Below are 21,140 nucleotides of genomic sequence, written 5' to 3'. Positions count from 1 at the left end.
TGTATCTACTCAGAGTTGCCTGCTGGTTGGCAATCCTGAGTTGCACCCCCCCGTAGAGTACACTTTGACCCCAAATAAGGCCAGGCGCTTGGTGTCCTTGGACGTAGGTGCTGGGGCTTGTTGCCCTTCCTTTTCTTCTCGTTCACTGCAGCCACCACCCCCGAGTAAGGCTGTGGGTGTGTGAAGAGGTATTCGTACCGCTTAGATGGGATGAAATACTTCTCTCCACGCCCTTCACAGTGGGAGGGATGGAGGCCAGGGTCTACCAAATGGTCTTAGCATTGGCCTGTATAGTCTTAATGAGGGGTAGAACCACCCTCAATTGGCTTTCCAGGGCCAGGATGTTGACCACTCCACCACCTCCTCGGCCTGCAGGCCCATGTTTTGCACCACCCTGCAAAGGAGATCCTGGGGATGTGGCTGTCTATGGGGGGCAGTCCCGAGACAGAGCTTCTGGCAACCGCCAAATCCGGGGAGGAAGACAAGGAGGCCAATGGGGGAATAGGGTCCTCCTGACCCTCTTGCTCTCTAGGGAGCTCCCATCCTGTCTTGCTGACTGGGCCAGGCAAACCTAGATCAGGCTCAGGAACTGGGGTTGGTTCTGTGGGGGGTGAGAAACAGTACCTCCTTGGCACCCCTAGGGATGGGGTGGCTGGCTAAAGCCTCCTGCACATGCTGTTCAGAGGTTGCCAACCGGGAACCTTTAGGGTCCATGGGGTCCAAAATGGCCACTGCACTGGTCTCCGCCACTGCGCCGGCCACAGCCCAGCTCCCACCTCAGGCCTTTCCTGGCCCAACCCGTGCCAGCCCCATTCTGAGTATCTAGACCTTGTTTCCAAGCCCGAAGACAGGGACCAAGACCACGATGGCCAGGGTGGTGCTAAGCAGAGCTGGCCTGGTGAGCGGTGCCATGAGGGTGGGGAGCAGTGCCACACTCTGGATCTGTGGGGGGTTACTGATCAGTGCCGGGATGACCAGTGTCGGGAGCAGGACCTGCTACACAATGGGGATCGGAGTCACGAGCGGGAGCACTGGTGCAACCTGGAGCAGTGCTGCAAGTTCGACGGGTGCCGCGATTGTGACCAGCGCCGGGACTCTGAGTGGTGCTGGGACACCATCAGCCGAGGGATGGAGCATCACCAGTTTGCCTCGAGATGGTGCCATGTGATGCGGTAACGGAGGCTTGGCCCAAAGGGTGGGCGACCTCGGTGCTGTCATGGCAATGAGGTCCCTCATGGCCTCAAAGATGTCTGGAATGGATGGCAATTCCACCTCCTTGATGACCTGGGCCATGGAGTCCAACGGCACCGGACTCAACAGTCCCCCCTGTGAGGCCAAAGTCAACAGTGCTGTCTCCAACCACTTGGGCACTGGATGCTCCTCTGTGGGACACGCCCCACTGACCGGTGGTGTGATGGGTTTGGTCACAGAGACCCCCTTAGGACTGCCACCTGATGTGCTGAAACTACCTCTGAGCCTATTTTCTCTGGTGACTTGGGACTCCAGAACCCTGTCTTGTTGAGCCAGACATGGTAGCCTGCTCCAATACAGACCCAGGGTCCGAACCACACCCCCAAAGCTACAGACTTAACTGAAAACAGCTCAGCAAGTACTTGTGTTTCTAGCACCCAAACACCTAGCTCCCAGGGGGCTCCAACCCCCCAATAAATTCATTTTACTCTGTATAAAGCTTATACAGGGTAAACTCAAATTGTCCACCCTCTACATCACTGATAGAAAGATATGCACAGCTGTTTGCTTCCCCAGGTATTAATCACTTACTCTGAGTTTATTAATAAACAAAAGTGATGTTATTAAGTATCAAAAGTAGGATTTAAGTGGTTTAAAGTAGTAACAGATAGAAAAAAGTAAGTTACCAAGCAAAATAAAACAAAGCACGCAAGTCTAAACCTAATACATTAAGAAACTGAATACACCTAAATCTCACCCTTAGAGATGTTCCAATAAGCTTCTTTCACAGGCCCAAACTAGAAAGGAGTCTGGTCTAATCCTTTCCCCTTGTTAGTTCCAGCTCAGGTGGTAACTAGGGGATTTCTCATGACTAGCAGCCCCCTTTGTCCCATTTCACCCCCTTTTTTAGCTTTGGCACAAGGCAGGAATCTTTTCATCTCTCTAGATCCCCACCCCTCCTTCTAAATGGAAAAGCACCAGGTTTAAGATGGATTCTGGTTCAGGTGACATGATCACATGTCACTGTAAGACCTCCTTCTTCATTACCTAGTAGCTTGAAGATGCACAGAGAAAGGCTTGTAGGTAAACAAACCCATTCACAGTTCATTGATTCTGAAGCACTCTTAATAGCTTCCACTTAAGATGTTTACATTAGTAATACAAGTTTATAATTTATTCTCTTAACTCCAGACATAGACATAATACATCCAAACAAATAGGATGAACACACCACGTAGATCATAAGCTTTGTAATGATACCTTACAAGAGACCTTGTGCATAAAGCATATTCCAGTTACATCATATTTACATACAAGCATATTTCCATAAAACATATGGCATGCAACATCACAGGTGGGTCTCTGGGACAGAGATCCACTCCTCCCTTGCTTCCGGTGCTGCTTCTGTGCCAAGGAATAGGAGCAGTGCTGGGTCAATCCTGCTGGCTTTGGCACTGGGGAGCGGCTGTGTCGAGGGCCTCTGCCAGCGTCCTTCCACGGTGCTGCTTCCACCACTGCCACTGGGGCGCTGTGCACCAATGAGGTCAGTCCCAGGTCTTGCCGCACCGCTGGAGGTTGTGGTCTGAATGCAGCCTCCACAAGGAGCTGCTTGAGGTGAAAATCTTGCTCCTTTTTTGTTCCGGGGCAAAACCCTTTACAAATCCTGCACTTGTCTGCTTGGTAAGTCTCCACCTGACACTTTAAACAAGCATCGGGGGTGTCGCCCATTGGCATGGGCTTGTTGCAGGATTTGCAGGGCTTAAACCCCTGGGACTTGGGCATGTAAATTCCCCCAAGGAAATGCAGTCAGGGTAAACCCCACAGTCCAAAACTAAGAACCTATCCACATTTGTGCATATTGCCATATAGAGGGGATGGCTCCTCCTTCTGTACGAAAGGAGCCTGGGGTAGAAATGGAAGGGTGGCAGCAGCATCGTTGTTGAGGCTGGAGTGTTCTGCAGCCACATCCTTTCCATTATTGCCACCCAAGAGCTCTAATGTGGGGGTAGGAGATGAAGGAATGGAAGTTGAAGACATGGGGTCACAGAAGCCATGAGAGGGAAAGCAAAGTTGGAGAGGGTCTTTGTTTTTCCCATTTTTGTTCAGACCAGGACAGAAATAGGGGTATACATCCAGAGAGGAATTCAGGGTAAAAGTGTAGATGTGAGACATTTCTGAAACATCATAGAAATTTAATCTCTGAGCCTTACCATCCAAGAGAACCCCAACTACTTCAGACTGTTTGCCAAGTCTTAGTTTAACTGGAGGATCCACGAAGGCTATATAATCAGTATTGTTAAAAAATCGTATCCCCCAGTACCCATTCTCTGGCTTCAAATCTTGCCAGCCTTTCCTATTAGCCTTCCCGTTTGTTACCCCAAGATCCCAGTCTGTCTTATTTCCCACATACACTTCCCAGTAATATTCTCTCTCAGCTCTGAGGGTTTCAGATCCTAGCACGCAGGCCCATCCATCAAATCTCTCCGGAGTATCTGTCACCTCTTGCTTCTGGTCAGTATGGTTTACACGTAGGCAATCCGATGAAATATGAAGGTTGGGATGGGCTGTTTTAGGATCCAATCTGATTTGCACTGTACAGTTAAATGGAGACACATGGGGGTTAAAAAAAAAAAAAAAAAAAAACACACACGCATGGGTGATCTTTCACTTCCTACATCACCCAATTCATAGAAGCATCCCCTACATTCACTACCTGTCTTCCTGATTCCCTGAGGTCCCTCTACAGCCTTAAATAATTTTCAGAGTAGAAACATATTATAGTAAACATTGTTTCTTCTTACTCACCAGAGCTGTGCCCTGAGTGTATCCAAAATTATATCTGCTTACTTTACTGACTAAAATACTGCTTCTTGCTCCTGTGAGTAAAGCTCTGCGCACATACAAAATTTGTATCTACATCTGTGATCCGCAAACGTGGTTGGCAGATATAAAGCGGATACCTGCAGATTTGCAGAGTTTTACCTGTGAGTGCCACACAGATAACTCTTATCTGGATTCCATTCCTTCTTGTAGTTTATTAACAGAAGTCTTCATTAAATCTCAGTTACACCTGGCCAAATGCACTGAATGGTGGTTGCACAGGTGTCAGTGATGGCTTAAATTTGGAGACACTCAGGTTGCAGGAAAGACCCTAGCTGGACTTTCAGAGCCCAGATTGTGTTTTATAACTGGTGGCTGAAAAGGTATCTTTTTATTTGTAAATTAAGCAAAATTTCCTGTGGAAATTCTTGATAGACAATAACTATGGAATCCCACTGGACTGTCTTTACAAACAATTTTCAGGGGGGGAGGGGGAGGGGAAAAAAATCACACTGATTGGCAGAGACTCCCTTTAGGTCACTCTGGAAGGTACTGTCCAATTTCACACACATTTAGAAACAAACTCTGCTCTCAGTGACACCAATGTAAATTAAAGTAACTCCAATGATTTCGCATAACTACTAACTTTCATGTGGATTTATCCCTCTGCAATGAGGTCTAGTCAGGTCCCCAAGAAACCCAATAATAAGAAAGGAATTTGACGCATGGTGACAGAGACTGGGACTGTGAGCTACAGTTTTCAGGAAGGCTCACCAGTTCCTCTCCTTTTTATAGTTCCCTCCCACCCATTCTTTGAATAATCATTCCTCTCCAGCAAGATGGCAAGACACTGGATTTAGTTTGTCCACCTCCATTACTGAGGTAAGTTCTTCAAGTACACGGAGCAGAGGACAGACCTTCAGAATGTGATGCTGGACTAAAAAGGAGGTAATTTCACTGAGATCCCGAAGTAACTTTTTTTGGTTACTCACCAGCTGAGTTTCGGGCCTTCAATAGCTCTGAAATGTGAAACAAGGGAAGTTAGGAAAGAATACCAAAGTTAACGGAGTTTGCACTATAAACCAGATTGGGACACTCCTCTTACAATCCACAGAAAAAGAACTAGCAGTCTCAAAACTGGTAAGTTAGTTGGTCACTGAGATAGAATTCTTCTGCCAGATTTGAAATGAACCAGACAAGGAGTTCATTGGTTGTGACACCTTAAAAAAAAAAAAAAAAAAAAAAAGGGGCCAACTCCAAAAGTTCATACTTACACTTAGACTCCACCTATATACACACTGAAATACCTAAAATAAATTACCTGACTTTCTAAAGTATCAGAGGGGTAGCTGTGTTAGTCTGGATCTGTAAAAAGCAGAGAGAGTCCTGTGGCACCTTTAAGGCTAACAGAAGTATTGGAGCATAAGCTTTCGTGGGTAAATACCCACTTTGTCAGATGCATGTCTGACGAAGTGGGTATTCACCCACGAAAGCTTATGCTCCAATACTTCTGTTAGCCTTAAAGGTGCCACAGGACTCTGACTTTCTAAAGTGATTTATACCCAGCAGCTTCAGTGAAATCAATGGGAGCTGCTGGGTGGTCAGTACTTTTGAAAAATTGGGCCTCTTATTTTGCTATTTAAATATGAGCTTAGAAACTTAACTTTAAATACTCACTTAAAAAAAAAGTCCATAGGTGTTTAGAGTTTAATATAGACAGAAATATCTATACCTGTGTATTATCTAGCAAGAAAACAGAACAAGGCAGGAAGATAAAACAGTTTACTGAATTCAGTTAGTTGAGATCTAGTGCACAGGACCAAAGATTAATTTGATATTTTAAATAAGTTTTCCAGAATGGAATGTTCACATCTGTCAAGCTGATAGGAAGTTCTAGAGACCAAACCAGGGAGCAGCAGGAAGCAACCAGAGAAGGAATCCTTCACTTCCCATGTCTCTTCCATGGAACTCAGGTACCAGGTTGGAAGAAATGCCTTTTTCCAGCATGCTGCCATTCCCCCTGCCCTCAAAAGTCCTCCCCCCTCCCTTTATCCAGCATGCACTTTGCCCACTATTACCGAGCACTTTGACATATGCCAGAAGGAGGCCCCCCATTTTTGAGCAACTCCTATGGAGGAGTATTTAGGAGCACGAAGAACAGAGAAGTCAAGACAGCATGGGGAGAAGTACATATCCTCCCCTTGCACACGCACCCTCCTGAGTGGGCTTTCTAAGGTCTGATAGAGGTCACTAAAAACTAGAGCATAAGAAATCTGCTGTTTCTAGATCACAGTGAGATACATAAACAGCAGTCATCACTCAAATCAAAGTCTCAGATTCCCCAAACTGCCTTCTCAGATTAATCTCAAACTTTCAAAAATATAAATAAAAAACACCTCTTCGTGCTATGAGATCACACATGCCAAATTTCAAGAAGAAAGTAAGTTTGGGTTTTGTTTGTTTTAAGGAAATTATAGACAAAGGTCAAAAATTGGCTTATAATGACAACTGTCTTAGAACCTTAACTATGGAGTCACTAAAGCAGCTCCAAAAATCTAACATCAGAAAGACAGGATCATAGAAATCCAGTCACAGCCAGCAATACCCAGGATACCTGTGTGTTACCATGTGTGGTTGGGGCGTGTGCCAGCAGGGCATGTGTAAAACATTAGTGAACTTGAACATGTTACAAGTTATAACTGTTATCCCACACTGAAAAGGAGAATCACCAACTGTCTCACTCAACAACCCAAGAGGGGGGTGCACACCCATCAGTGAAGAGACAGACAATTATCCTTCTGAATGAATCCTCAGGTTCCTGAGAGAGAAACACAGACTAACATGATAGAACAGCAGGGACTGGGAGAGACAGACAATAATGAAAAGAGGAAGATGCAGAGAGAGATCAAAGGAGTCCATTCTAGAAAAACAAATTACATACCTTTTGCAATTTGAAGCTTTCCTGAGGGAAGAAAAGAGAAGAGATGAATGTGCAAAGAGACCATCAACTGGTATTATACCTACATCAATGTGTCCATCCTGAGCCAACCTATGCAATACCTCATCCTGAGTTGATGCTACATTCCCAATGTCAAAGGGTCTCCTTCCCACAGAGATCTACTTCAGCAAAATAGGATAAAATGTTGGTAAAAATAAGAGCCTGGGAAAGCTAAATGGCCCTGAGAATTTCCTCTGTTACAAGAGGCAGAACCAATCAGTCACAGGAGCTGAAAATAGTAACATTTGTATCTTATTGATGTTTCTGTCCCATCACACATTCCCTACCTATTTCTTGCTTTTAATCTCTATCCCAGGATGCATTTGTCTATGGAGAATATTCTACCCTGAGAAAGGACCAGGAACGTACCTTTGGATTCTCTCTCTGTTTTGAATATGAAGCCTGTAATCACACCCAATATAACGAGCGATAGACATAATATTACTGTGGTGACTACATATGGATGTTTATCATATGGGAATAAATCACCTGAAATGAAAGGAGTGGGTTGTTAGTTCAGGAAGAAAATAACTTTAAAATTGGAAGGAGTCTCAGGGTGTCTCACTGATATTCTTCATGCCATGTGTCCACATTTAAGACACTCCATTCCAGAGGTGGGCAAACTACGGGCCACGAGCCACATCCGGCTCACGGGACCGTCCTGCCCGGCCCTTGAGCTCCCAGCCAGGAAGGCTAGCCCCCGGCCCCTCCCCCTCTGTCTCCCCTCACCCGCAGCCACACCACCGCGCAGGCAGAGCTCTGGGCGAGGGGTTGCACGCTCCTGCCGAGCAGAGCTGCAGAGTGTTTGGCTCCAACTGGGAGGCGAGGCTGCCAGACATGCTTATCTGAGCGTCATGGTAAGGTGGTCGGGGGGTTGGATAAGGGGCAGGGATCCCAGGGGGCAGTCAGGGGACAGGGAGCAGTTGGATGGGGCAGAGATTCTGGGGGGGCAGGCAGGGGACGGGGTGTGTGGATAGGGGTCAGGGGATGGGGAACAGTGGGGGTTGGATAGGCGTGTGGTCCCGGGGGGCCTGTCAAGGAGCAGGGGTGTGGATAGGGGTCGGGGCAGTCAGGGGAGAGGTAGCAGGGGGGCTGGATGGGGTGGGGTCCTGGGTGCGGTTAGGGGACAAGGAGCAGGGTGGGGTTAGGATGGGTCAGGGGTTCTGAGGGGGACAGTCAGGGGGCGGGAAGTGGGAGGCTTCGGATGGGGGCGAGGGCCAGGTTGTTTGGGGGAGGCACAGCCTTTCCTACCCGGCCCTCCATATACTTTTGCAACCCCAATGTGGCCCTCGGACCAAAAAGTTTGCCACCCCTGCTCCACAAGCAGCTCTAAAGCCCCCATCCTCCATGAATCCTACTGGGATCCTCCAAACTACAAGCATCTCATCTAGATTCCCTCATCCACCATAAGCCCCAGCTACAACATACGATACTATGCATTTTTAAATGCTATATAGAAAATAAAGAAGAGATGTTCAGAGGGACTAGAAGTTCCAAGAAGGCACACTGTAAAGCTCCTGCTTTCTGTGGTTCTGTCCTGCCCTAACCATTTATGTCCAACCATTTATGTCTGGCAAACCATTACCCGGTCTTCTACTGCCCAGACAAACTCTTTGGAACAGGATAGCCTTACTGGAAAGTTGCAGCGCCGACTGTCTTGTCTGGTCCCAGAAGTTGCTTTGGAGCTGACACACCAAGACCTGGTTCTTGTTATCTTTCACATCCATGTGACTGTGAATATTGTGTAGACCTTGAACATCTTTTACAGATGACATAGTTGAGTTCTGTCTTTGACCATGCCTGTTGGTCCAAAGTATTGCTGGTTCCGGATACCACCCTTCTGAACTGCAAGTGAGTGTCACTGCCTGGTCCTGGGAACGGTGCACAGAGATTGTGGGGCCTGTGCCAACAGCTGTGTCAAAGCAAACAAAGCAATATTAGCTTACTCGACATGGAAACACCATTACTTTGTTCCCATTGGGAGGGAAAGGATTCATCATGTTGGTATCATTAACATGTGCATTGATGCTCTATGATAATGTGTATCCATCAGAGGAATATCATGGCCCTCTGTAGCCACAGCCAGTCACCAAGGCCTCTCAGTAACTGCTGCCAGCTGCCATGGCATCTGGGTGACTAGAGGTGGATAGTAACTGCTTAGGTATCTGGCAGAGATTTGAAATGAAACAAAAGAATGCCAGAGGAAAATGTGTGTTTTGCGGGGGATACATGTAAGTGAAGGACATGTCACCTGCTAAAACAGAAAAGCAATTCACTGACAACAAGAGCCTACTTTACCTCCAACCTTTAACTCCACAAGGCCTTCCAAATAATTCAATTTGTTGCCAACAAAGCAGACATAGCTGCCTCCATCTGCCACCTGAACCTTCTTTAACAGTAGAGAGACATTGCCATTGGGAAGCTCCTCCTTGAACAGCTCTGTCCTTCCCCGGTAGTGTGAGTTCTGCTTCGGCGGGGCATCCTGCCCATTCACATAATGATGGGTTAGGCCAGGAATCTCACTGCTATGCCATCTCACTTCCATCTGTTTGGCATCGGTCCTAGGTGAAAGTTGGCATGGAAGGATGACATCTGTGCCAACTGTGGCAATCACTGGAGAATCTGATCCTTTCAGGGTAAAGCTTTCTGAAAGGGATATCATGAAAGGTATTAATTACACCAGCACCTTATTGTCTATTCAGTTCCAACATCACCAAACCCCACCTCCACCACATTCTGGATTATAACCATCTGCATTCCCATCACTGTAGTTCTCCTCGCTATTACTACCAACCATCTTCATCACCAAAAACCAAAACTCCAACAGAGTGACAAAGGAGACTATGACCACCATTACAAGGGGGAAATCATGCAGAGGAGCATCCTGGGCAACCCAAGCATCCAACAGGTAAAGTGGGAGCTACTCCTTTTAAATCTGATAGCACTGGGAAAGAACACGGCATAATAACCTGAAAATACTAGAATTGCTTACCACCAGCCCTACCCAGCATCACTCAGCAGCACTGTCAACAGCCCATACATCACCACTCACAACTCTCACCATCTTTGTTACCACTACCATGGTCCAGGCAGATTTCCTGCTCACTAACGTGTCTCTCCCACCCAGCCACACTAACCAGTATGCCCCAATCCTAAAATGGGGAGCCAAGAACACTGGACAATCCCCCAGCAAGTTCACATAGCACTTCTCAGGATCGAGCCCTGTATTTGCAAACATTTCCTAGAGACTCCATTCAGCACCTGTCTTGATTTAAGAGACTCACAATGACAGGTGAACAGGGAAATGTCCTCTCTGTCCCATTTAGGAGATACATGGAGTAAAATTATTGGGTGATCCTCTGTCAAATTCACTCCCACCTCCTCATCCCAATTTGGAACTAATGTCCTAGGAGTAAAAGGCTCCATAGCCCAAATCCAACAATACTATAAACCATGTGATTCCTGAGCCAGGTGTGTTTATGATCTATGTCCAGGTGCAAGATGAATGGGTGATTGGTAAAGAATTAAGGTTCTTGATAAAGATGGAGAAATATTGAGAAAATTCATTCACTACTGATTTTCAGGAATAAAAGCACAGAGTTTGGGCCATTTATATTCATGGGGTAAAATTCAGTCAATCACGAGTACTCAAACAAGTGCCAGGCATTTGCGAAAATGTTTGTGAAGCCTGAAGCGTCATGAATTTTAACATAAGTGAGCACTCATCGGAAAATTCACAGTAGAGGTGTTACTGGTTATTTACCAGCCATTTATTATTCTCCCGTGTAAAGAGTTCATTCGCAACATCAGTAGGCAATAACAATAGCACGTGAGTTAAGCGACCAATCACACAACAAATTGTCAAAAGTTTGTTTGCATGTATGTTATTTGCTTCAACCTTACTACAGAACAGGATTGATGCATGGATCTGATCAGAAAGGGACCTACATTAGGGACAAACAATTTGATCAGCTTTAGTTCTTGATATCTTACACCACCACTTGGGCCTAACATAGTACACCTCTAGCCCAATATAACGCTGTCCTCGGGAGCCAAAAAAAAAAATCTTACTGCGTTATAGGTGAAACCGCGTTATATTGAACTTGCTTTGATCCGCCGGAGCACGCAGCCCCGCCCCGCCCCCCCCACCCCCGGAGCGCTGCTTTACCACGTTATATCCAAATTCGTGTTATATCGGGTCACGTTATATCGGGGTAGAAGTGTATATTGTTTTATGTTTTTGTGGGTTTTGTTTACTTATTTGTTTCACCTAAATAAATATATGCAAGGAAAATTATCCCTTCCACTCCCATTCTGGTAGAAATACATTTTAAAAAAATCACCTCCCACCCCCCGGATCTCTTGTTTACAACCTCTCTTTCTCCTACAGCTCCTTTCTTCTTTGCTCTCCATAGCCCTAAGAAACCTTCCTTCTATTTCACCAACCAAGAAATAATGGAGATATCCCATCTCCTAGAACTGGAAGGGACCTTGAAAGGTCATCAAGTCCAGCTCCCTGCCTTCACTAGCACGACCAAGTACTGATTTTTGCCCCAGATCCCTAAGTGGCCCCCTCAAAGATTGAACTCACAACCCTGGGTTTAGCAGGCCAATGCTCAAACCACTGAGCTATCCCTACTTCATCTCCTTTTTCCCCTTTGTCTCTAAATTGCCTGAGCAAGTGGCCTTGATTTCCTATCCTCCAGCTCTCTTTAATTGCTTTAATCCCACCCCAACAAATTTCACTATTAGCCTCCTCCTTAACCCAAAGGGCTTGTGTTCTATAATTATTCACTTCCATTCTTCTACTGCCCTTCATGATGTGGATCGAATTATTTTCCTCTTTTCCTTTCTTCCCTGGACTTCTGCTCTTATGCAGTGCCGCCATTCAAACTGTACACCAGTGCAAGAGCTGTCTCATGAACAACCCCTATTTCTATGTGAATTCACTCCTCTTGTTCCCTCCCACCTGCCTTGGTGGCACTGTTGTGATTCTGTCCACATGGTTCGTGGGTAGAAGTGGCCCCTTCTCCCACCACGTGGCTAAGGTAAAGATCAGAGAGAAGTTTGTGACTTGGGATTCAGGTCAAGATCCTGCTTACCTGAGGAGACCAGGATTCCTACATGGCAGAAGAAGGCAAAGGCCCAGAGCCCACTCCTGGCAGACAGTTCCATAACCCCTAAAACACAAAACAGAAGAGTTCACACCAATGTCCAGAAAATTCTGGGGGACGGGTCTGGAGAGCATTCACAAATCAAACCACACTTTCTGCCAGGTGAAAATAATATGAGGTTCAAACTAAATTTTTCAGGCTATAGTGGGAGGATTAGGAGTTTATAGTCTAGTCCAGGGATGGGCAAACTTTCTGGCCCGAGGGCCACGTTGGAGTTGCAAAACTGTATGGAGGACCGGGTAGGGAAGGCTGTGCCTCCCCAAACAGTCTGGCCCTCACCCCCTATTTGCCCCCTCCCACTTCCCAACTGCCCCCCTCAGAACCTCTGACCCATCCAACCGCCCCATCCCAGGACTCCCCACCCCCTATCCACCCCCCAGGACATACCCCTTATCCACACCCCCACTCCCAGTCCCCTAACAGCCCTCCAACCCCTATACACACCCTCACCCCCCAACAGGCCCTGTGGGACCGCACCCCATCCAACCCCCCTGCTCCCAGTCCCATGACTGCCCCCCGACCTCTATCCACACACCCCGACAGGCTGTGGTGTTCTGTCCCATCTAGTGGCACCAAGACCACTTAGAGAAAGATGAAATGAGTTTGCACTACAGCCTTAGCTAAGAGCCACTGGCTGTTAGCTAAGGCTGTAGAGCAAACTCATTCATCTCTCTCCATGTAACTAGATGGGACAGAACACAGCCAGGAGCTGTGCGCGTTACATCAGCACCCCCACTATACAAACTGTCCCAGCACCCCTGGCTCCTGGCCCATGATGGGATTGTAACAAGTAATAGTCACCTACAAAGGGCTGGTGCTGCAGCATAGACAGGTGCTGCCCGCAGTGACGCTGAAGTGCCTTGCCACAGGCGCACAGCAGAAGGCCCAGCGGGATGGGAGGGAGCAGGGCACGCCCAGCCCTTACAGGCCTGAGCTCACCGCTGCCACGGCCAAGAAGGAGCCACCTGCCCGATGACTCCCGGTCCCGCCCCTCTTCAGCTCACCCCGCAGCGCGCTCCCCATTCCCTCCCACCCTCCGCGCTGCGCTCCCGGGGCTGCAACCCCGCCCTTCTCCGAGCCGGTCCGGTCCCGCCCCGCCCCCTTCCCTGCTGCGGTGGTGTCCGCTACAGGGAGCCGCCCCGCGAAGCCCCCTCACACCTGCAGTTCCTCTTCCAAGCCCAGCCAAGTCTGCGTGGGCCGCGGCTGCAGCGCCCCGCTTCTCCCCTCGCTCCGGGGACCGAGGCGCCCCACACCATGGAGGAGGGAAGCAGGAGTGAAAGCAAGTCAGGACACTAGGCGGGGCCTCGGGCGCAAGGGGTGGGGCTGGAGGGGATCAGCATCCCCCATCCAGCCCTTCCGAGCCGCCCAGGGCTCCCGTGTTGATATAAAGGGCCTGGGGCTCCGGACGCTGCTGCTGCGCTAGCCCTTTTAAATCACAGGTGTAGTGTATTAAACTGCTCCGCGTAGGAATGTGCTACCGATACGTAATGGATTGTAAGAAACTGCTATTGTAGTAAACTGCTACCCGATGTAGCAAAGGCCTACAGCCAGGTAGCAGTTTCTTGCACTATAATATATGTGGAATTGCTACATGTAGAAATGTGCTATATGTAGCAGTTATTTATACGTATAGATTGTAAGAAACAGCTTTTGTAAAAAGATGCTACTTCCCTCATAGGTCATGTTTTCTAGACCTTACTTTTTTTTTCTTTTCTCTGGACTCTCTCCAATTTGTCCACATCTTTCCTGGTATGTGATGCCCATAACTGGACACAATACTCCAGTTGAGGCCTAATCAGCGCAGAGTAGAGCAGATATCCCAGAGTGATGTTCTGGTTTTTTGCATAGATCCCTTTTCAGAGTACTCGTATTCAGCTTGTGGTCCAGATCCCTTTCTGCAGTACTCCTTCCTAGGCAGTCATTTCCCATTTTGTGTACGTGCAGCTTGTTATCATTCACAAACTTTATAATTGTACTCTGTATGCCATTATCTCAATCATTGATTAAGATTTGGTATAGAAACTTATCCAGAACTGATCCCTGGAGAATCCCACTCATTATGCCCTTTCAACCTGGTGAATCACTGATAACTACTGTCCGAACTGTTTTCCAACTAGTTTTGCACCCATCTTATTTTAGCTCCATCTAGGTTGTATTTCCATAGTTTGTTTATGAGAAGATCATGGGAGACAGTATCAAAAGCCTTACTAAAGGCAAGATAGACCAGTCCTACAGATAGCATTTTCACACATACACGTGTAAGAAACTGCAATCTGTAGGGATATGCTACCTGTAACTGCCATATATGTGATGAAGCTAATTCCTACAGATAGAAACTGCAATCTGTAGGGATGTGCTGTCTGTAACACTGCAATCGGATGAAGCTAATTCCGACAGATAGCAGTTTCTCACACTGTAGGTATGTGAGACTGCTATCTGCTTGAATTAGCTACATCAGATGGCCTTTTTTAGCAAAGTAGGACCTGTCGCTGCTGCAGGTAGTACAGTCCTAAAGATAGCAGTTTCTGACACATACATGTAAGAAACTGCAATTTGTAGGGATGTGCTACCTGTAACACTGCTATATATGTGATGAAGCGAATTCCTACAGATAGCATTCTCTCACACTATAGGCATGTGAGACTGCTATCTGTAGCAATTTGCAACCTGTAGCAGATAAGGTGCCACCAGACTCCTTGTTGTTTTTGTGGATACAGATTAACACGGCTACCTCCTGATACTTGACATAGTAACCGTAGTGACTCTATGCTGACATAACTTGAGTTAACCCACACTTAAAGTGTAGATATGGCCTTAGGTATATTAAATGTTTGGGAGTATGAGGGTAGACTAAGATTCATTCAGGTGTTTAGGCTCAAGGCATTGGAACTGGCCTTACTGCACCCTACAGGCTCAGGAACAAAGAGGCACATAAAACAAAGATATCATTTATTTATTAAAATTTCTTGATTCAATCAGCTGTTTGGTGCCACAAGCCTGGGAGGGGAGGAGAATTAGAGTGGGGGCGGAGTGCTCGGAGAGGAGGCAGAGCAGAGGTGAGCTGGGGTGGGGAGCTGCCGTGGGGGGGAATTGGGGGCACTGGTTTCTGGCGCCCCCAAATCTTGGCGCCCTAGGCAACCGCCTAGTTCGCCTTAATGGTAGCACCGGCCCTGGGTTCACTGAGTCATTGCCTGGTCTGATCATTCCTTTAGAAGCACCTGGCATTGGCCACTGTCACAAGACAGGATACTAGATTAGGCAGACTACTGGTCTGACCCATGATGGCAGTTTTTGTCTGGGACACCGAATTAAGACTCAGTGCTTCAATTCAGGTGGTCATTTGTATAGAAATGACTACCTGAATTGAAGCACTGAGTCTTAATTCGGTGTCCCAGACAAAAACTAAGATGTAGTTAAGTTTAAAAATGTTGTCTATTAAAAAAGTATATATGTATCCACACCAGCTGGAAAGCTCAAGGGGATAAGTAGTAGCCCTTTGAATCTGACCCAGCCAGTGTGAGTTTAAGGCCTACCTTGAGCAGAAATCTGGAAAAAATTGGGAGGTATATTTAAAAGAATAGAAAACTTGCCTTATGGTGATACTTAGTTAACTAAGCGAAGCTTAAAGGATGACTTGAACTCCTCCGTAGCCCATCCCAAGCCTGTTTGAAAAAGACAGAAGGATGGTGTCAGGGTAGCAGCTGACCCTAAAACTTTGCCAAAGTCATCCATAAAATGAGTCCTGTGAGCTAATTCCATATAGATGGGACGAAGGCAAGGAGGAGGAGAAAGGGTGATTTGATTACAATCTGTAGGTTCCTACATGGCAAACAAATATTCAATAATGGACTCTTCAACCCCTAGCAGAGAAAGGTATAACAGTCCAATAGCTGGAAGTTGAAGTTAGACAAATTCAAACTGGAATGACAAAATTTTAACATTGAAAATAATTGACCATTAAAACAATTTATCAAGGGTCATGGTGGATTCACCACCACTGAGTTTTTAAATCCAGATTGGATTTTTTTCTAAAAGATCTGCTCTGGGAATTAAGAGATTAGACTAGATGATCATAATGGTCTCTTCTGGCCTATCAACTATATCATAGTTAACACCAAATACTAGAAAGTCAAGGAAGTCAGAATTAAGTCCCAATCTCAATGCTGCCCAGGTCTCTACTCAACCTCCCCCTACTGACTAAAAGCCCACCTACTTGTCAGGTGAAATTTCAGTTTCCCCAACTAAATTATAGAATTTAGTATGGATTTTAGTTTTATGATTAGCTCACAACCTTCCTACCTATACCAGAGAGAGGGAGTCTGTCTACAGATGAGGAAAATGTAAGCACAAGTTAAGGGCAGATTTTCATAACCTCAGGATCAAAGCTTAAAAAGCCTCAGTAGAGGTCCCATGACAGCTGAGTGCTAGTGTCTTATAGATTGTGCAGCATAGAACATAGAGAATGGAAAAACAGGAAAACACTGCATTTTTCCACCTCTTCTCTTCATATTACTTGACTTGGGTATTGCCCTGAGGGAAGAGGAACAGGCAGTAACCAGCAGGAAGCATAAGGAGGTAGCCCCCCAAGCATATATACTAGCTCCCCTTTCCCTCAGTGAGTATGAGAGATATTGGTCTCTACACCAGATACTTAGAAGAGAAGGAGTCTCCAACCTATTGCTAAAGAGCAGGTGTCTGAATAATATCAGGAAGATGAGTGGGTTTAGTACACTGTGATATCCAATCCATATTAAAAGGGTGGATAAGGTGAACTGGATCCAATGCAATGGTACACTGTCTTTGGACCAAAGGTTGTGGTGGATTCTCTGTCACTGGAAATTTTTAAATCAAGATTGGACTTTTTTTTTTTTTTTTGGGGGGGGGGGGGGACTATAAAATTCACACACACTGCAGTTCGACCACAGGTATTGGATTTGAAATAGGATTTAATTCAGGCAAGTCCAATGGTCTGTGTTATGCAGGTCACCCTAGATCACTGATACTCAAACCTGTGTTTCAAGAGCCAAATTAGTGATCATTGTTACCCAAAAGAGCCACAGTAGTGTGAATTCATTGTTTCATTTACTATTTTTATATATATATTATTCTCACAGTGAAATGACTGACCAAGTATTATTTTATCAACTACAATTGGTTAATAACATAGTAAAAGCATCCTGATTAATAATTACATCACACAGTGTTTGAATATCATGTGCTGCAAAGAGCCACTTGCAGCTTATGAGCCTCAGCCTGAGTATCACTGCCCTAGATGATCACAGCTGGTCTTCTGGCCTTAAAATCGATGAGATGCTGTGGGGTTTAGTCCCCATTTGGTGCAGAGAAATTAAGGTACTGTGATCTCTTGAACACAAGCAGGTTAAAGGAGCAGGAGGTTTGTGTTCTACATGTGGTGAGAGTGTAACAATACATGTGGTTAGTATGTAGATGTGTGCTAGCGGTAGTCTGTAGTTCACACTGGAAAAGGAGATGGAGGAGTATGGTGAATGGAACTAGCAGGGTTTTATGGCGTATAGCTGGAAGGAGAGTTGGCTTATGAAGAAAGGTTAAATTTAGAATCTCAATTTGTTAAAAAGTGAGGAAACACTAATGTTTAACATTTTTTAGTGCAATATTCTCAATTTTTACGTAATTTAACAGAATTTTTGCATAGAAGTTTCCTTGTCAGTGAAACTATTATTTATAATCGTAAATTTGTAAGGGTATGTCTACACTACAAAATTAGGTTGATTTTATAGAAGTTGACTTTTAGAAATTGATTTTATACAGTCGATTGTGTATGTCCACACTAAGTGCATTAAGTTGGCGGAGTGTGTCCTCACTACCGTGGCTAGCATCAACTTACGGAGTGGTGCACAGTGGGTAGCTACCCCACAGTTCCCGCAGTCTCCGCCACCCATTTGAATTCTGGGGTAAGCTCCCAATGCCCGATGGGGCAAAAACATTGTCGAGGGTGGTTTTGGGTACATGTCGTCCGTCAACCCTCCCTCTGTGAAAGCAACATCAGACAATCATTTCGCGCCTTTTTCCCGTGCAGATGCCATACCACGACAAGCATGGAGCCCGCTCAGCTCAGCTCACCGTCACCGCTACTGTTGTGTCCTGGGTGCTGCTGTCAGCAGATGGTGCAGTAGGACTGCTAACCGTAATCATCCACAGCTTCCACTGCAACTCTGCTCTTGTAAATGAGCTGAGTCTCAATAGCAAATTTCTACAAGTTGTCAGAAATCTGTGCGGTACTAACCGTTGTCATCCACCGCTTCCGCTGCAACTCTGCTCTCCTGCAGACGCCACACCACGGCAAGCATGGAGCCCGCTCAGCTCACCGTCACTGCTGCTGTTGCAAGCATTGTAAACACCTCGCGCATTATCCTTGAGTATATGCAGAACGGGGCTAAGAAACACCAGCACGAGGAAGATTTTGATGAGGACATGGACACAGACATTCCTGAAAGCACTGGCTGTGGCAATTGGGACATCATGGTGGCACTGGGGCTGGTTGGTACAGGGGAATGCCAATTCTGGGCAAGGGAAACAAGCACAGACTGGTGGGACCACATAGTGTTGCAGGTATGGGATGATTCACAGTGGCTGCAAAACTTTCGCATGCGTAAGGCCACTTTCCTGGAACTCTGTGAGTTGCTTTCCCCCACCCTGAAGCGCCAGAATACCAAGGGGAGAGCTGCCCTGACAGTTGGGAAGCGAGTAGCAATAGCTCTGTGGAAGCTTGCAAGGCCTGACTGCTACCATATCAATTTGGAGTGGCCAAGTCTACTGTGGGGGCTGCTGTGATCCAAGTAGCCAATGCAATCGTTGACGTTCTGTTATCAAGGGTAGTGACTCTGGGAGATGTGCAGGCCATAGTGGATGGCTTTGCTGCAATGGGGTTCCCTAACTGTGGTGAGGCGATAGACTGAATACATATCCCCATCTTGGCACCGGACCACCTGCCAACCAGTACATAAACTGCAAGGGGTACTTCTCAATGGTGCTGCAAGCACTAGTGGATCACAAGGGACGTTTCACCGACATCAACGTGGGATGGCCGGGAAAGGTGCATGACGCTCGTATCTTAGGAACTCCAGGCTGTTCGAGCAGCTGCAAGAAGGGACTTACCTCCCAGACCAGAAAATTACCATTGGGGATGTTGAAATGCCAATAGTTATCCTTGGGGACCCAGCCAACCTTTGCTCCCATGGCTCATGAAATCTTACACAGGCAGCCCGGACAGTAGTAAGGAGCAGTTCAACTATAGGCTGAGCAAGTGCAGAATGGTGGTAGAATGTGCCTTTGAACATTTAAAAGCTCACTGGCGCTGTTTGCTGAGTAGGTCAGACCTCAGCACAACCAACATTCCCATTGTTATTACTGTTTGCTGTGTGCTCCATAATATCTGAGAGAGTAAGGAGGAGACGTTTATAGTGGGGTGGTAGGTTGAGGCAAATCGCCTGGCACCCGATTATAAGCAGCCAGACACCAAGGAGATTAGAAGAGCACAGCTAGGCGTGCGGTGCATCAGAGAGGCTTTGAAAACCAGTTTCATGACTGGACAGGCTTCAGGGTGACAGTTGTGTGTGTTTCTCCTGTAAGCCAACCACCCTCCCCCCTTCGAAATAAAGTAGCTACTGTTTTGAAACCATGCATTCTTTCTTTAATAATTAAAAAAAAATTAGATAACGGACAAGGTAGCCCAGGTGGGGTGGGGGAGGAGAGAAGGGCAAGGCTACATTGTAGCCACACTACAAATCCACCTGCTTGAATGACAGCCTTCTGTTACTTGGGCCATCCTCTGGAGTGGAGTGGCTGGGTGCCCGGAGCCTCCCTCCCCGCGTTTTTGGGTATCTGGGTGAGGAGGCTATGGAACATGGAGAGAAGGGTAGGTGGTTATACAGCGGATGCAGCGGGGATCTGTGCTCTTGTTGGCTTTCCTGCAGCTCCAACAGCCGCTTCAGCATGTCCATTTGCTCCCTCAACAGCCGCTTCAGCATGTCCGTTTGCTCCCCCATTAGCCTCAGCATTGCGTCCTGGCTCCGCTCTTCGCGCTCCCTCAATTCTTTCCTGGCCTCTCTGCCACTGAATGCCTCCATGCATTGAGCTGTGTCCTATCAATGCGGAAAGCTTGCATCAGCTCGAAAAACATGTCATCGCAAGTGCGTTTTGCCTTCTAATCTGCGATAACCAGAGACGGAGATTATAGGAGCATAGAAACATTTGCACCTGTGGGGAGATAATAAGGGAAAGTAAAATTGGGTTGGCTTCTTATGCCTTCATAATATATGGGAATGTTTTCAAACTGCAGCGCCCCCCCTTTTCCAGAGCAAGCAATGGGTTGGGTTTCACATTTAGGAGGGGCTGCAGTATTCAGGTAAATGTGCAGCACACACCTACCCCCACCCCACCACGTGGCTATTCTCTGGGATGATCCCTTCCCCCCTCCTCCCACGACGTGGCTATTCCCCAGGATGATCCCTTTTAGCCGAGCGCAAACAGCCCAGCATGAACAGGGTCCTTTTACTGTTCCTTTACAAAAATTCCCCTAATTCAACCAGGTGACCATGAACACTATTGCTTTTAAATTCTGTACTGTAGTTACATACGTGCACTCACCAGAGGTGCATTCTCTGGCTTCAGGGTCGGGGATCCTGCCTTGGGAGGGTATTGGCTCCAGGGTGATTAAAAGTTCTTGGCTGCCAGGGAGAACGGATTCACCGCTTGCCTGCTGTGCATTCTCCTCCTCTTCCTCATCCACAATATCCTCCTCCGTGTTCCGTGAGACTCCCCATTGCAGGTGTCCACAGACAGTGGTGGGATAGTGATAGAGTCCCCCTCTAGAATGGCATGCAGCTGTTCATAGAAGCGGCATGTGTGGGGCTCTGATCTAGAGCGACCATTTGCCTCCTTTGTCTTTTTGTAGGCTTGCCTGAGCTCCTTAACTT

The 21,140-nt window shown here is 46.8% G+C and overlaps 1 protein-coding gene across 2 annotated transcripts; it reads right to left on the bottom strand.

Annotated features, from left to right (window-relative positions):
- Positions 1-2,329: 2,329 nt before the first annotated feature.
- On the bottom strand, positions 2,330-13,467 carry LOC128837776 (butyrophilin subfamily 1 member A1-like). Of its 2 annotated transcripts, none has more exons than XM_054029292.1 (8): positions 13,342-13,467; positions 12,112-12,189; positions 9,308-9,655; positions 8,643-8,921; positions 7,379-7,498; positions 6,953-6,973; positions 5,004-5,030; positions 2,330-3,782 (listed from the first exon to the last, which is right to left on the bottom strand). In XM_054029292.1, the coding sequence occupies exons 2-8, from the start codon at positions 12,182-12,184 to the stop codon at positions 3,031-3,033; spliced, it is 1,620 nt and encodes a 539-aa protein (XP_053885267.1). In that variant the 5' UTR covers positions 12,185-12,189; positions 13,342-13,467; the 3' UTR covers positions 2,330-3,030. The 2 variants fall into 2 exon arrangements, with proteins under 2 accessions (XP_053885267.1, XP_053885278.1); XM_054029303.1 differs by lacking the exon at positions 13,342-13,467 and adding an exon at positions 12,989-13,064.
- Between the last annotated feature and the right edge of the window lie 7,673 nt (positions 13,468-21,140).

The sequence above is a fragment of the Malaclemys terrapin genome, chromosome 1 (assembly GCF_027887155.1).
Source record: "Malaclemys terrapin pileata isolate rMalTer1 chromosome 1, rMalTer1.hap1, whole genome shotgun sequence".
Taxonomy (NCBI): Eukaryota; Metazoa; Chordata; order Testudines; family Emydidae; genus Malaclemys; species Malaclemys terrapin.
This window is presented reverse-complemented; position numbering and strand designations above follow the sequence as displayed.